Raw genomic sequence first — 14,641 nt, 5'->3', positions numbered from 1 at the left:
CTAACTCTCAACAAAAGACATAGGACAGCTTTTAGTTATTTATTTTTTAAAATTATTTTTAATTTTATTTAGGTGACAACAAACCCCACTTCATCCCAGGAATGATGGGTCCCTTCCTGGGAGTCACCCTGGTCCCTCAGACTGAAGTTCGAAACATCATGATTCCAATTTTCCATGACATGATGGACTGGGAGCAGAGGAAAAATGGAAACTTCAAACAGGTCATCATGCCGTTTTTCATTGCCGCAGTTGTCTAGTCATAGCAAACAAACCCACACGATTTGCTGGATTGCGCCTTTGTGTTGTTTGTAGGTGGAGGCGGAACTGATGGATAAGCTGGACAGCATGGTGTCGGATGGCAAAGGCGACGATAATCACAGGGAGCTCTTCAGCCTTTTGTAAGCATCAACCTTGCTTTATCACTTTCAATATTTTCGTAAAGGTCATCCAACAAACGTATACATATTTTTTTTTCTCCACGTTTCATGTTTCGTGGACCATCACCCGCTGTAGCTGTTTGCTATGGATCTACTTTTGCCCTCGCTGATTTGTTGGTTTGCTCTCTGCCTCTGTGTGGTTCTTAGTTAACGCTTCAATGCACCCTGTAACCTGATAACATGATAAAATTGTCCACTGTAGTAACCGCTGTCCCTGAAAGAGTTAAGGTCCAGACCGTTGTAGCACTGTATATTTATGTCTCTCGGTCCCGGGCTCTTCCTTCCACTGTGCATGAAATAACAAGAATGTTGCTAAAATGAAGACCGCAGTTGCCTTTGGTGCTATTTGTTGAAAAATCATTCCAAAAATGGTTGGAAAAGTCACTAAATACAGCGCCAATATCTTGTAAGTTGGAAATGCTGAAGACAAGTTGTTGTTTTTGTTCATTGGCGCTGCCAACACAAGTGCATATCAAAATAAGAGCGTTTCGTACTTTCCATTTTATTTTGACTTCATAAACGCCGCGAGGGCCTGTCAAAGATTGTGGATGGGTCGGATATTTCCTGCGGGCCCTCTTTTGCCAAGATGTGCTCTAACCTAACCTGTTGAGACAAACGGCTGCCTCACACTGAGTCTTCGGTCCGCTCGAGATATCTTCCCCAGAGGGAGTTTTTGCTTGCTTCTCTCACCGAGCGCTTTCTCATGTGGGGCTCACTTGGCCCTTTAATTCAGTGAGGCGTGTGCTTTGAAGGCTGCTCCATGTATCCAATGAAAATTGGATTGAATTTTCTTTTTGTCTATTTTACCCTAGGACTCAGTTGTTTGGACCTTACCCAAGGTGAGTTACAGAGCTGCCACAGAATTTGGAGTTCAGCTTGCAGCCTCACTAAGGACATGTGGCCGTTGTTTGTGCTCAGTCTACTGGAGAAGATAGAGCAGGAGACCTGGAGAGAGACGGGCATCTCATTTGTCACATCAGTCACAAGGCTTGTGGAACGACTGCTGGACTACAGGTATGTTAATGGTCACGGGCACTGCATGGGCAAAAGAACTGGGACACTTATTCATAACAAAAAACGTCAGTCAAAATGGAAGAAACGACAGTTGTTGCACTTGAAGGAGGTTTCACTCTTTGGAAGTGAGCTAGATTTGCTTGCCTGAATGTGTGCAGTGTGCAAAATGAACATATGCAGCGTTTTGTTAAATGAACTGAATTTTTTAATCAGCTCATCAAAGTCAAAAAAGCTGGCTTGCCTGCAGGACCTTTTATGCAATAATCCTGAAGACCAATTGCTGTGTCAGTTGATTTGAGTCTGTTTGGTATATTTATTTCACAGCACTATTTATTTTGTTTGTTTAGGGACTGCATGAAAGGAGATGAAGTCGAGAATAAAAAAATGGGTGGCTCTGTCAACTTTATGGTGAGTCATCATTTTAATAGCATTACTCTCTTCTGTTCATGTGTTTTCATGTAGTCAATGTACATTCCATTCGTAGTTTTGTAAGGCTACTTTTGTCTTCTCAGTTTTGATTCTGATTGTCATTAGCTTATGTTTGTAAATGTGCTGTGGCTTTGCTTGTGTTCAGCACACCGAGTTGCCTTGTGTCTGGAATGTGCTGTATGAATAAACTTGCCTCGCCTGTGTCCCCACGTTGTTGTTTTAAAAAGACCTTTCTTCACTTCTTAACTCAAACCCAGAACTTCTACAAATCGGAGGTCAACAAGGAGGACATGTACATCCGTTACATCCATAAGCTGTGTGACATGCACCTCCAAGCAGAAGACTTCACAGGTAGTGAAAATACTTCCTCAATTGAGGCAATCGTTTTGGTGCAGAGTTGCCAGCGGTTTAAATTTGTTGTTGCACAAAACATTTTGTATCCAGGGTATGAATTTTGGCTTTATTGACTGTCGGCTTTACAGTTGAACTCGAATTCAGTGCTCCTTTGGAGGCACAGCGCTTTTACAGATGATGTGCTCCCCTCACATACAGTACGTACTGTTGCAACCCTTGCACGTTGTGTGATTTCCTACGGTCTGAGGAGGCCGTGAAGGTAACGCGCGGGGGATTTGTTATGGCCAACAGTAATCCTTTTTGTTTTCATTAAAACGTTTGATTCTCGCTCGCCGCTTGGCCTTCTTCATTCTGTAACGGTACATCACGCATACTGAGACGTGAGTGTTGCCACCCAAAAAAATTCTCTGTGACAAGACTCGCAGTAGTGTCTGACTTGAATCCAAAAATTCCCTTCTCTGCACAGCTCTACCATACAGTAATATATAAAATATACAATATGTGTTTTTGTGAACGGAACTTCAGAAGAGGTTGTCAGTAAATCTAAAAAAAAACTAAATGAATAAAATAAAAATGCACCATGCAGTGTACTGTACTAAAAGTTGGCTGCAGAGGGGACAGAGTGTAGCAGATATAATTTCATCTGTGTGGCTGAACTTTGCTCCTTTGCTCATTAATTCAATAAAAGACAGTTGCTACGCTCCAGGCGGCTTCTGACATCTGTTCACAAAAACATGGCCCGAAATGTCGGCAAAGTTCCGGGATGCTCTTGTGGCCAAACTGTGCAAGCTCTCTGACATGTGTTGCAGATTGTGACACTCCAATATGAAAATACTGTCGTGCACATTTTCTCACACTTTCATGCTGAACTGTGTATCCTTGCTGACAGAGGCTGCATTCACCCTGTTACTGTACTGGGAGCTGCTCCATTGGGAGGACCGGCCCCTGAGGGATTTTCTCCACTATCCCTGCCAGAGCGAGTGGCAACGCAAGGAGAACTTGAGCCGAAAAATTCTTCACTACTTCAACAAGGGCAAGGTAAGGCAATCTTGAGCTTGAGCACACTGACAATGGAACTTGAAATTTGCGGCCTTAAGTACAACAAGAGACGGCTCGATGAGACGAGAAAATCTTTCCCAAATCTCGCCTACAGATGAGCTATTGGCTGTTACATAACTATATTTACCTGTTTACTTTCAAACTTAGCTTCTAGTTATTATGAGTGACGACATGCATTCTGCAGGGTCTGACATTAACAGTGGCCCAATGGCCGGGGGCTGCTGCGTTTACAAATGCAGACTGGGCCGTTACAAATTTCAGAAATACCTACAATTAAATCCATACAATCTTAAAAGAAAATAAATATAATTAATAGAATAAAGAAATGAAAGAAAAGACAAGCCCGGTGGTCGAATGGTTAGCTCGTCGACCTCACGATGCAGAGGTTGTGGGTTCGATCCCAGCTCCCACTTTCCTGTGTGGGGTTTGGATGTTCTCCCCGTGCCTGCGTGGGTAGACGAGAAAATCTTTCCCAAATCTCGCCTACAGATGAGCTATTGGCTGTTACATAACTATATTTACCTGTTTACTTTCAAACTTAGCTTCTAGTTATTATGAGTGACGACATGCATTCTGCAGGGTCTGACATTAACAGTGGCCCAATGGCCGGGGGCTGCTGCGTTTACAAATGCAGACTGGGCCGTTACAAATTTCAGAAATACCTACAATTAAATCCATACAATCTTAAAAGAAAATAAATATAATTAATAGAATAAAGAAATGAAAGAAAAGACAAGCCCGGTGGTCGAATGGTTAGCTCGTCGACCTCACGATGCAGAGGTTGTGGGTTCGATCCCAGCTCCCACTTTCCTGTGTGGGGTTTGGATGTTCTCCCCGTGCCTGCGTGGGTTTTCTCCGAGTACTCCGGTTTCCTCCCACATTCCAAAACCATGCATGGCAGTCTGATTGAACACTCTAAATTGTCCCTAGTTGTGAGTGTGAGCGCGGATGCTTGTTTGTCTCTGTCTGATTGGCTGGAAACCGGTTCAGGGTGTCCCCTGCCTACTGCCCGAAGATGGCTTAGATAGGCTCCTGCATCCCCCCGCCAACCCTTGAGAGGATAAAGCGGATCAGAAAATGGATGGATGGATGGAAGAAAAGACAAATAAATGGAGAACAGTCACCGATCATAGCTGCTTTCTGCTGTTTGCGTCAAGGAAAGCTTTCTGCTGCTTGTGTGAATAAGGAACATTGTCAAATATCCTTCTCACAACTGTGAACTGCTGAGGCAGACCAAGAAAGATATAAGGAACAAACACAGGGGTCGTCTTGTCAGAAGGAGCCGTCTTGCCTCATGGCAACGCAAGGCCTCACACAGCAGCCCAAACGGTGCAGACCATTAACGAGCTGGGCTGTGAACTGCTCCCGCATCCCCCTTACAGCCCAGACCCCGACCTTTCATACTTTCACCTGTTTGGTCCCTCATAAGCGTTCACTAGATTCACCAAGTTTGAAAGTCACAATGAGGTCAAAAGTGTTGCGAGCGACTGGCTGAGACATCAGTCCAAAGATTTTTACGCTGAGGGAATATGGAAGCTTGTGCATGGATGGGAAAAGGGGTGTGACAGTGCTGGGAGACGACATTGAAAAAAAAAAAAGCTTCTACCTGTATTAGAAGTCCTCACACCGCAAAATTCACCTTATTTATTGAATGACCCTCATATTTGCAATCTCAACATTGTTATTTGTTTGCTTTCACAAAAGAGTGCTGCGTTTTGATGATAACATGTGAGATCTGCAGAACAAATTTTCTTCATATTACATTGCAGTATTTCTTTTTGAGTTGTTTAGGGTTTTTTTTTTTCATAGTACAGCTGTTGAACCAACTTTTGCAACAGTACGTAGGTCATAGTCTCTTCAAGATGGATCTGTCAAAGTTTACAAGCAGGTGTTGAGGGAGCTGGGCTTGACATTAGTCTTTGACGCGCTTTCCGCATCTGACGACGATTAACCGGAAGTTGCAGTCATTCACAAGCTCTATTTTGGAATGACAATGGAACAGTGGTACCATTTCATACAGGATGTTCTTCTGTCCAAAAAGCCTCCTTTCGTTCAATCTGCAATACGGGTCAAATATCTGCTCAAAATGTGATTTCCTCCCTACAGTCTATCTTCCCCGGCTGGTATTCATCCACAAAATGTAATTATTTGAGAGGGCTCTGCACTTTAGTGAGACCAAATCCCCTAGGAGCAACCGAGAAGCAAATTGTGGCAAGATTTGACCAATCAGACTGTAGTGCTGCAAACCAATGCACCACCGTGCTGCCACCGGTACATAGTAGATTGAGTATAGAGTGCTGTGTCGTAGGTATGTCACGAAAAAACGGTTTGAACCGGAAAAACGTTTTTTTGATTTTCATCTTTGAAATGTATCAAAATGTATAGATCTTAGAAGGGAATGGCACATACAGTTTTGACAACTTCTTTCTTTCAAATGTGGGTAAATGACAACCAAAAAGTTATTGCTTCATACCCTCTCGAACACAGCCATACCATATTGAATCGAATTGTAAGCTCACTGAGTCGCGCCAAAGTTAATGGTTCCATTTTCAAATTGAATCGTCACACATAACGTATCGAAAACTGTATGGAATTGTCTCTTGTAGAGGGATGCCCACTCCTCCTAAATAGGTTAGGTCACCTACATGGTTCCACGAAAATGCTTTCATGGCCAGGACGCTGAGATTTTAGATTTATTTACATTTTTTTGCTCAGAGTCCCCATATTTCTAAAGGAATGTTAAGAATTCGACTTTCCTTGGATTTTGTCTTGCAGTGTTGGGAATACGGCATCTCTCTGTGTCGGGAGCTGGCTTTCCAGTATGAGACATTATATGATTACCAGAGCCTCAGCTGGATACGGGTAAGTCAAGTGTGTGCGCTTCCTTGTGCTCTCGTTGCCAAAGTATTCACCCAATGACTTTGCCATTTTCATCCCATGTTATTCTATGGAAGAAAATGGAGGCAGCCTACTATGACAACATTATTGAACAGCAGCGGATTGAACCCGAATTTTTCCGAATGGGCTTCTATGGCAGGAAGTTTCCCTTCTTCCTCAGGGTAAGTCTGAAGAAGAGAGGACGTCGTTAAAAGTCATTGAAGTTCAAATTCAAGTTTTTTTTTTCCAATGAATATGTTTAACTGCTTCTCATATGTTGACCTGCAGCATATTAAATTTACAGTATGTCTCATAAACATAAAGTGATGTGCCCCCCCCCTCCTCACACACACACATTTCTCTGTATGAGGCCCTCAGTCAAAAAAGTTGAGATATCTCTTTTTTAAATGAAAAGAGCATTTTGCATTTGTATACTTTATACTCAACATACTAATACTTTTTGTATATTTCTGAGCCCACTGTTCAAAATGCTCCTTTAGCCACTTTGTCCACGTGTCACTCTCGTTCATGTGATGGTCACTTTGCCTCTTTCCAGAACAAAGAGTTTGTCTGTCGTGGCTATGACTATGAACGGCTGGAGGACTTCCAGCAAAGGATGCTGGGAGAATTTCCGCAAGCAATCGCCATGCAGCATCCCAACCAACCCGATGACACCATCCTGCAGAGTGATGCTCAGTGTATCCCACTCACTGCCCTATGGCCAAAATGTTTTTTTTTTTTTCCCCCTGCCGCTGCAGTGTTCTTTTTCTGTTTTTGTCAGATAGTGAATCATAGAGGTAATGTTGTAATAGTGTCACAAAAAAAGCAACATTCAAATACATAAGAGGGTGATATAACTGCTTCACCAAATTATGCCAATGTCAAACTTACAGTGGATATAAAAAGTCTACACACCCTTGTTCAAATGCAAGGATTTTGCAATATCAAAATGAGACCAAGATAAATCATTTTAAAGTCCTTTCAACATTAATGTGACCTCTAACCAATGACGTTCAAAACTCAGGCGAGTACTTGTAATTAAAGTGCCTTCTAAATAACCACCCACCCAAATTTCATCTATTCTCGTAGGCTTGACCTGATATTCATGTTTTTTGTAGCAGAAGCCTGATTTTTTATTTTTTTTTGGGTGTACGTTCACGAACATTGACTGCTATTTCAAGCTGTTCATAATTCCTTCCACTTTTTCTAAGGCCCTGTTCCAGTTGGATAAAGAAAGGCCCCAAAGCATGACGCTGCCACCATTGCACTTCACTGTTAGGCATGGCTGTGCCAAAACATTCCTTTTGGAATTATGGCCAAAATGTTTAGCCTTCACAAAATGTCTCAAACACGAGTAGGAAAATGGTCCAAGGTAGAACTTTTTAGCCATGATTCCAAAAGGTATCTTTGGCTCAAACACAAAAAGTCAAGCAAAGCTGAATAGAAGAGCTGAATTTGATTCAGGGTTAATTGGAGGCGCTTTAAAAGGTGGCAGGTGTGTGTTGACTCCCATTAGACGTGAGTTTGAATGTCAGCAGTCAATTCTGAACACAGTCAGGGAGACGGTTCTCTTTTTGGCTCTAAACAACACCAAAATGGACAGAAAATCTTAACCAAAGTGCTTTAATTGCAGACTTTCAGCTTGTGAATTCACAGTTCACTCAAATCTGGTGAACATTATAGGAATTGCAACAGTTTGTCTGTGTGTTTTTCACTTTTTAAGAGACCAAATTTAATGGGACAGACTTTCTCCTTGTAATGCTTGGTTCCAAATCGTTTGCACTCAGTTACGGCTTGAATTCTGCAATGTATCATTTGACATCAGCGGCACTCCCTGATGATGCCCTGCCAGGTCTCGACTGCAACTGATCTCACTTGTTCTTGGGTCAGATTCCCTTAAATTTTGTCTTCAAAAAAATGAAATGCACGCTCACTCGGATTCAGGGCAGGTGATTGACTTGGCCATTGCATAACTTTTATGCCTTCTAAAACTCCTTGGTTGCTTTCGCAGTACGCTTGGGGTCATTGTCCACCTGCGTTGTGAAGCGTCGTCGTCCAGTGAGCATTTAGCTGAACATGAGCAGATAATAAGATTGCTCGAAACATTTCACAATTCATCTTGCTGTGCGGCGGCCCGATGGTCCAGTGGTCAGCGTGTCGACCTCACAGTGCAGAGGTACCGGGTGCAATTTCAGCTCCGGCCTCACTGCGTGGAGTTTGCATGTTCTCCCGGGCCTGCGTGGGTTTTCTCCGGGTACTCCGGTTTCCTCCCACATTCCAAAGCAGGCTGATTGAACACTCTAAATTGTCCCTTGGTGTGAGTGTGAGCGTGGATGGTTGTTCGTCTGTGTGTGCCCTGCGATTGGCTGGCAACCGGTTTCGGGGTGTCCCCCGCCTACTGCCCAAAGACGGCTGGGATAAGCTCCAGCAACCCCCGCGACCCTTGTGAGGATAAACGGATCGGAAAATGGATGGATGGCACAACTCTTTCCAGGTCACAGTGTGTGTGTGTGCGCGTGTGTGTGTGGACCTGACGGTCCAATGGCTATAAAGAGGACAGTAAATCAATACAAGTACTGTAATATTGTAGTGTACTTTCTGCCTTCGTGCCTCCTGCCTGTCTGTGTGTTCCTTGACACGTAGCTTGAAGATTTGCAGATCTATGCAGTGACTCCAGTGTCAGACATCTCAGATGTGCCTCAACTGGAGCGAGTGCCCGAGAGGATCAAGAGCTTCTACCGCATAAACAACGTCAGCCGCTTCCACTATGACAGGCCTTTCCACAAGGGCCCCAAGGACCGCGAAAATGAGTTCAGGGTACGGTGAGGAAGTCGCTCTCGAAATTTAGATGTGGCACGACTTGAAACGCATGGCTCCTTCAAGTGAGGCCCAGATGCTGCAAAATTAGCGATCACACCACTCTGTGGTGAGAAAGGAGAACTTAATGCTGCAGTGTCTGACCGTGACTAAGTGCAGTGCTCAGCAAGTACAATACAGCTCCTTTGGAACATAAGGAGTTTTTAATCCAGTTCTCAGCGAAGACAAAATCAATTCAAGTCAGAATTTTCATGATGATTAGACTCACCTGTAGTTGTGTTTAATTGAGCTGTACAGGCATCCCTCGCCATTGTACAGCTTCACTGCATCCCAATTTTTAAAAATGTTCATCAAAGAAGCTGGAGTGTATCGTGTACCACAACAGCATGACTATGATCACCAACAAAATGTAATGCATTGGCGTTCGCCACTGAGAGAGGCAACAGATGGTGAGAACAGGTTGTCATTCGCAATGCTGCCGTGGCTGCAGACACAAATGTCGAAAAAGTGTCTGCAGGTGTTTGACATTTAAGTTATAATACTGTATTGCAAAATTAAAGCTGAATATGTCCCAAGATGTCAACAACACTTCGAGTATTGTAACTGTGGTGGGTGAAGATGCCGTCACTTTAGTCATCAACACTGCAGTGCAATGTAGCAAGAACATTTTTCTCGTGGGGGAATTAGGAAAAGGGCAAAGACAAAAAGGAGCCACAGTAAGAACGTCATATTTTGATTCATGATATATCAGCATCCCTTATTGAAATGATAGGATGCCCTCCTATCATCCTATCAAAGAAGGTGAAGGACAATTTGTAAATTGTGTAAATTGTCATTCAAACTGTTGATTCAATTTGGATAAGACAATTTTCTTTCACTCCATACATACATACATACATACATACATACATACATACATACATACATACATACATACATACATACATACATACATATTACTCACGTTTTACAATCACTAAGTTCATAAACTGCATGTTTTCAGAGGTTCATGCAGGACGCAGGTATGCCAAATTGACCTAAATATGAAACCGAGAGCCTTTCACGTCAATTCTTCAGTGCGCTGGCGGATAGACGTGGTGCGTTGCAGGACTGCCCATTCCCCCACTCTTACACAGTGACCCCAATGTGAGCCACGATGCCAGGTGTAGATGTCTCTGTTGTCTGCTTGATCCAACAGAGCCTGTGGATTGAGAGAACCACACTGATCCTCTCCCGCCCTCTCCCGGGCATCTCCCGCTGGGCCGAGGTGGAAAGGAGAGAAGTGGTGAGCAACATTGTGTGTCGTATTTACTGTAACTGTGTCTATTCCCGAGGCTCTAGAATCATCCTTTCCTTCCTTATCAGGTAACGCTCCTTCTATTTTGTATTTTCCTTGTTAGTAGGATCTGAAAAAAAGCTATGCAATTGCATATCTTCTTGTGTTTCTCTGTAAAATTCTGTTGCCTGAAATAAATGAGAAAAACCAAAACAAGGATTATACTTGCAGGTGGAGGTGAGCCCTCTGGAGAATGCCATCTACGTGGTGGAAAATAAAACCCAGGAGTTGCGCACTCTGATCAGCCAGTACCAGCACAGACAACATCACGGCAACATCAACCCGCTCAGCATGTGCCTCAACGGGGTCATCGACGCCGCGGTGAATGGCGGCATCGCCAGATACCAAGAGGTAGACACAGAGCACCGGCTCACGTGTGCAATTGTCTTGACCCTTGGACCCTTGCCTCTTCAACAGGCGTTTTTTGACAAGGACTACATCAGCAGTCACCCTGAGGACGCTGAGAGGATCACGCACCTCAAGGACATGATGCAGGTGCAGGTCAGACTGAGCTTTCAACCCCCCCCCCCCAACCCTCCCCAAAAGGACAGCATTTTTTGTAGTGTATATTCTAACAAGGATAAATGGTACTGCTGTATATCGTACAATATAAAAAAAAAAATCATTAAATGCGGCTCTTTTTGGCTTGTCCGCCTTGGCCAACTGACGGCAGTGTAAGACTGCATTCGCATTGCAGGTCAATTCTGATATTTTCGCCAAAATGTCACATGCAGCTCATTTCCTTGAGAAGTTCTTCAAAAGAACTTCAAGTTGTGAAATGCCACTCCTAATTGAGCCTTTCTGTCAAACTAAACATCATACAAATTACACTTTGTGCGTTTAAAACAAGCACATCATTTAGCCTTTCAGTCCGCTAGTTTGATGCTAATGCTAAATGAAATTGATGTTACATTCCAGAAACATACAGAATTTACAGTAACATGTTATTTATCCTCTGGGAAGAAAAAATATTAGTGTCTTACTGATGAGCTGAGAGAGGCTTTGCTTCATCTCTATGAACAGTAAATCTGTTTGTCGATCCTATACTGCCCCCAGTTGGCCCAGGCGGGCACACCAGAAGGAGCGGCAGTGTGACACAAACTGTTTAGTTCTTTCATTCAACTGAGTTATGTTTATGAAAGGAGTAGATTTTCCACATTTGTTGATTTCTTGCTGTAGGTCCACATTCTTGGGGTGGGTCTGGCTGTTCATGAGAAGCTGGTCCACCCGGAGATGCGTCCACTGCACAAAAAGCTAGTGGACCAGTTCCACATGATGAGGACTGGGTTGCACCACGTGAGTTACGGCATGGGACAGTTAAACACCTTGACATTTTTTGGCTTTCTCCCTAAATGCAGCTATAGAATACTGGTTTCGCATAGCGCCATGCAATTAATCAGATTTTAATCGTAATCACCTTTTTGGCTGGTACGGTTAACCCCGGGGTCGGCAACACGCGGCTCCAGAGCCGCATGCAGCTCTTTAGCGACATCGAGTGGCTCCCTGGAGCTTTATAAAAAATTGTTTGAAAGTGGAAAAATATTTTGATAATAGGCTAATATAGCTGAAATAGATATAGATACATGTCGCAGCAAAAGCAGAGCTGTGGGGTTGTTCTTTTTTTAAACGTACACTTTATTTATGCTTTTAACAGTCTCGACAAACACAGACACGTCTGCGTCCGATTCCGTGCCTTCTCTCTTCTCGTTCGACTCGAGAGGCGTTCAAAGACAGCCTCAGACAAACGGAAATTAATGATCACTTCACTGACACTAAGAAAAGCGAAAATAATGCACCAAAACAAAAAAATCAAGCAAGGAAATTACAAAATAAATTCTATGAGGGCGTTTGTGAACACACAACAAAGGAATGAATAACATAAACAATTCTGAGACAGTCCAGTCTCCTACATACATACAGCATGTGTTTCCTTCATTGTAAGTTTTATAGAAGGCTTTTTTTTTTTTGCGGCTCCAGACACATTTGTTTTTTGTTTTTTGTGTCCTATATGGCTCTTTCAACATTTTGGGTTTCTGACCCCTGGGTTAACCTGATCGTCACATTTTTACACTATTGACATGTGAGCGGTGTAAATATTCAGAGTAGTATATATTTGGGACACAGCAGGGTGTGCCCGGCGTGGACCGTTTTGGCCCTGCTGGCTGCTCCGGCGTCAATTCTACGAGAGGCGTCCTCTCCTCCCACAGCCACATGAGCCCTGAGAGTCTGAGGCTCATACACAGACACAGGTCAGTCACCAAACACACACACTTTAGTTCATCTGCACCATACGCTGAGCTCAAATCTCTCCTGGTATTCAAATGAAGGATTTGCGGAAATTTCATTCACCCTGAAAAAGGAATAGTCGCTACATTGCGGTTCCCTTTTTGTGGATCTCATGCCTCATGGGATTTTGCTGCGATTTTTTTTTTTCCACAAAAGCTGTTTCTGCTGAATCATGTTGCAATAACCGCGAGACGAGAGGAAAGTGTGTAAAAAACAAAAACATGTCGAAACTAAGGTTAGGATCATTTTGCATGTGATAAAAGAAGCTAAAGTGCAATGTAACTTTTGCAAAGGACAACTGGCTTCATTTCAGGGTTGGGAGGGTGACTCTAAAAATATATTCTGATACAGTTAGTAGTTACAAAATCTGTTACAAAATCTTATGAATAATGAAATACAAGTATCATAATAGTCAAGGAATGTACTGTAACTTTCTTTTCATTACTTTTTAATTATTCCAAAATCTAAAAGACAAATAAAGACTGAATCGATTAACACACACACACACACACACACACACACAACTGTACTGTATGAACAGGGGAAGTGCACCAGCTGCGAGGGTCGTGACGATGTGAAGGAATACGCTCACTTCCGCTCGGCGTTGAAGATCCTCATGTTCAGCGAGAACGACACCTGGGAAATCTGCAAGCTGCTCGCAGCCATCCTGTATATATATATATATATATAAAGTCCTAATTGCCCCACGGGGATAAATAAAGTTTTCTGAATCTGAATCTGCAATGTGGATTAAATGTCAGCCCCTAACATGAATGAGTTAATGAATATCATCACCTACAGTATTGATGTTCTGCTGTTTTTTTGTTTTCCTCAAGAGAGTCCCAGATTTTCTCTTTAACCAATTGTCTCGTGCAGCCCTCTGAACCTGCAGGGTTCGATCCGTCACTCGTCCTCCTCGCTGTCCTCTCACACATCGAGCGAGACAGGAACAGGAAACTTGGCCATAATGACGGAGGGTCTGATGGGGGATCACCCAGAAGAGGCCATACACATGCAGGTGAGGCTTGAAATCTAAAAAGCGCACTTTCGTGTTCTCAATTTTATTTCATGATTCTTAAACACTGATGCTTTATTGGGGTGAAAGGTTTGGAATTCAGTTATAACTTGAGTTGTGAGTTCTGTGACTCTGCTAATGAATTAAAACACTCCTATCTCAAATTATTTTTTGGCATTGAAATGTATGGAAATGCCGTTCATCAGTTTCAGCCTCCACTACAATCAATGCTGAAGACGTGTTTTGATTTTTTTAAGGAAATAGCATTCTTTAATACTATACTTCATAAAAATAAAAAGTAAAAACATACAGTCATGACATAAATTGAATGTAAAGAAATTAAACAGTGTTTTGCATTAATTCAATAGACATTGGGCTGCTCCCTCTGGTATATGCACCACCTGAGCCAGGAAAATTGAGACATACTGATAAACTGTACTGTAAGTCAGTGTTAGTAGTCATCTTTTGCAGAGGATAAGGAATATATGACTGTTCCTTAGGGTGGTCCATTTTGGAAAAGTTTGTCGGATTCGTCGGGCCGGGTCGGAAATCTTGTCGATACTATGACACAAGGATGTGTGCAAAATTTTATTCCGATCGGATAATTTTATCCCGTCCCGCAGAGCGACCAAAGTTTCCCCTATGGAAAGAATGTTACGGGGCTGAATGGTAGTACGGTTTCTCCCGTACAGTAAGGATTTTGTTTTGCTCAGTTCGCACTTGCAATAATTCAAAGACGGAAGACAGGAACGCATGTATTGCAAAAAAGGCAACCGTGGTTATCCTTCAACACTGGTGAGATTGTTGGTCCATGTTAACTGGTCCATCTGTCTATCTGTCCATCTGTCTATAATGTCCATCAACACTAGTGACACTGTTAGACCGCAAAAAAAACGAAATCCGCCGTGCGTGCCATCCCATGCCTACTTCGCGCACGGGTGCAACGCCCGGTGTCGCTCCACGACCTGCAGAAGGTGCTGTCGCTGTTCCTCGTCGCGCGTAATGGCGCCGCAGAAC

The 14,641-nt window shown here is 43.1% G+C and overlaps 1 protein-coding gene across 5 annotated transcripts in view; it reads left to right on the top strand.

Moving 5' to 3' along the window:
* LOC109515009 (dedicator of cytokinesis protein 3) overlaps positions 1-14,641 on the top strand; it is a 69,489-nt gene that overhangs the window by 48,583 nt on the left and 6,265 nt on the right. For 4 of the 5 annotated variants that reach the window (XM_019868539.1, XM_019868540.1, XM_019868537.1 and 1 more), the window contains 17 exons: positions 73-221; positions 313-398; positions 1,250-1,276; positions 1,356-1,451; positions 1,799-1,859; positions 2,138-2,231; positions 3,124-3,272; positions 6,069-6,155; positions 6,248-6,352; positions 6,727-6,868; positions 8,821-8,987; positions 10,186-10,272; positions 10,495-10,674; positions 10,741-10,824; positions 11,503-11,619; positions 12,430-12,572; positions 13,486-13,627. In XM_019868539.1, the coding sequence (XP_019724098.1) occupies positions 73-221; positions 313-398; positions 1,250-1,276; positions 1,356-1,451; positions 1,799-1,859; positions 2,138-2,231; positions 3,124-3,272; positions 6,069-6,155; positions 6,248-6,352; positions 6,727-6,868; positions 8,821-8,987; positions 10,186-10,272; positions 10,495-10,674; positions 10,741-10,824; positions 11,503-11,619; positions 12,430-12,572; positions 13,486-13,627 (1,916 nt within the window). The remainder of the gene's footprint in view (positions 1-72; positions 222-312; positions 399-1,249; positions 1,277-1,355; positions 1,452-1,798; positions 1,860-2,137; positions 2,232-3,123; positions 3,273-6,068; positions 6,156-6,247; positions 6,353-6,726; positions 6,869-8,820; positions 8,988-10,185; positions 10,273-10,494; positions 10,675-10,740; positions 10,825-11,502; positions 11,620-12,429; positions 12,573-13,485; positions 13,628-14,641) is intronic. The other variant, XM_019868538.1, reaches the window with a different exon arrangement.

Source organism: Hippocampus comes, unplaced genomic scaffold (assembly GCF_001891065.2).
Source record: "Hippocampus comes isolate QL1 unplaced genomic scaffold, H_comes_QL1_v1.1 scaffold41, whole genome shotgun sequence".
NCBI classification, from domain to species: domain Eukaryota; kingdom Metazoa; phylum Chordata; class Actinopteri; order Syngnathiformes; family Syngnathidae; genus Hippocampus; species Hippocampus comes.
Note: the sequence above shows the minus strand (reverse complement) of the source record. Positions and strands in the feature narration are given on the sequence as shown.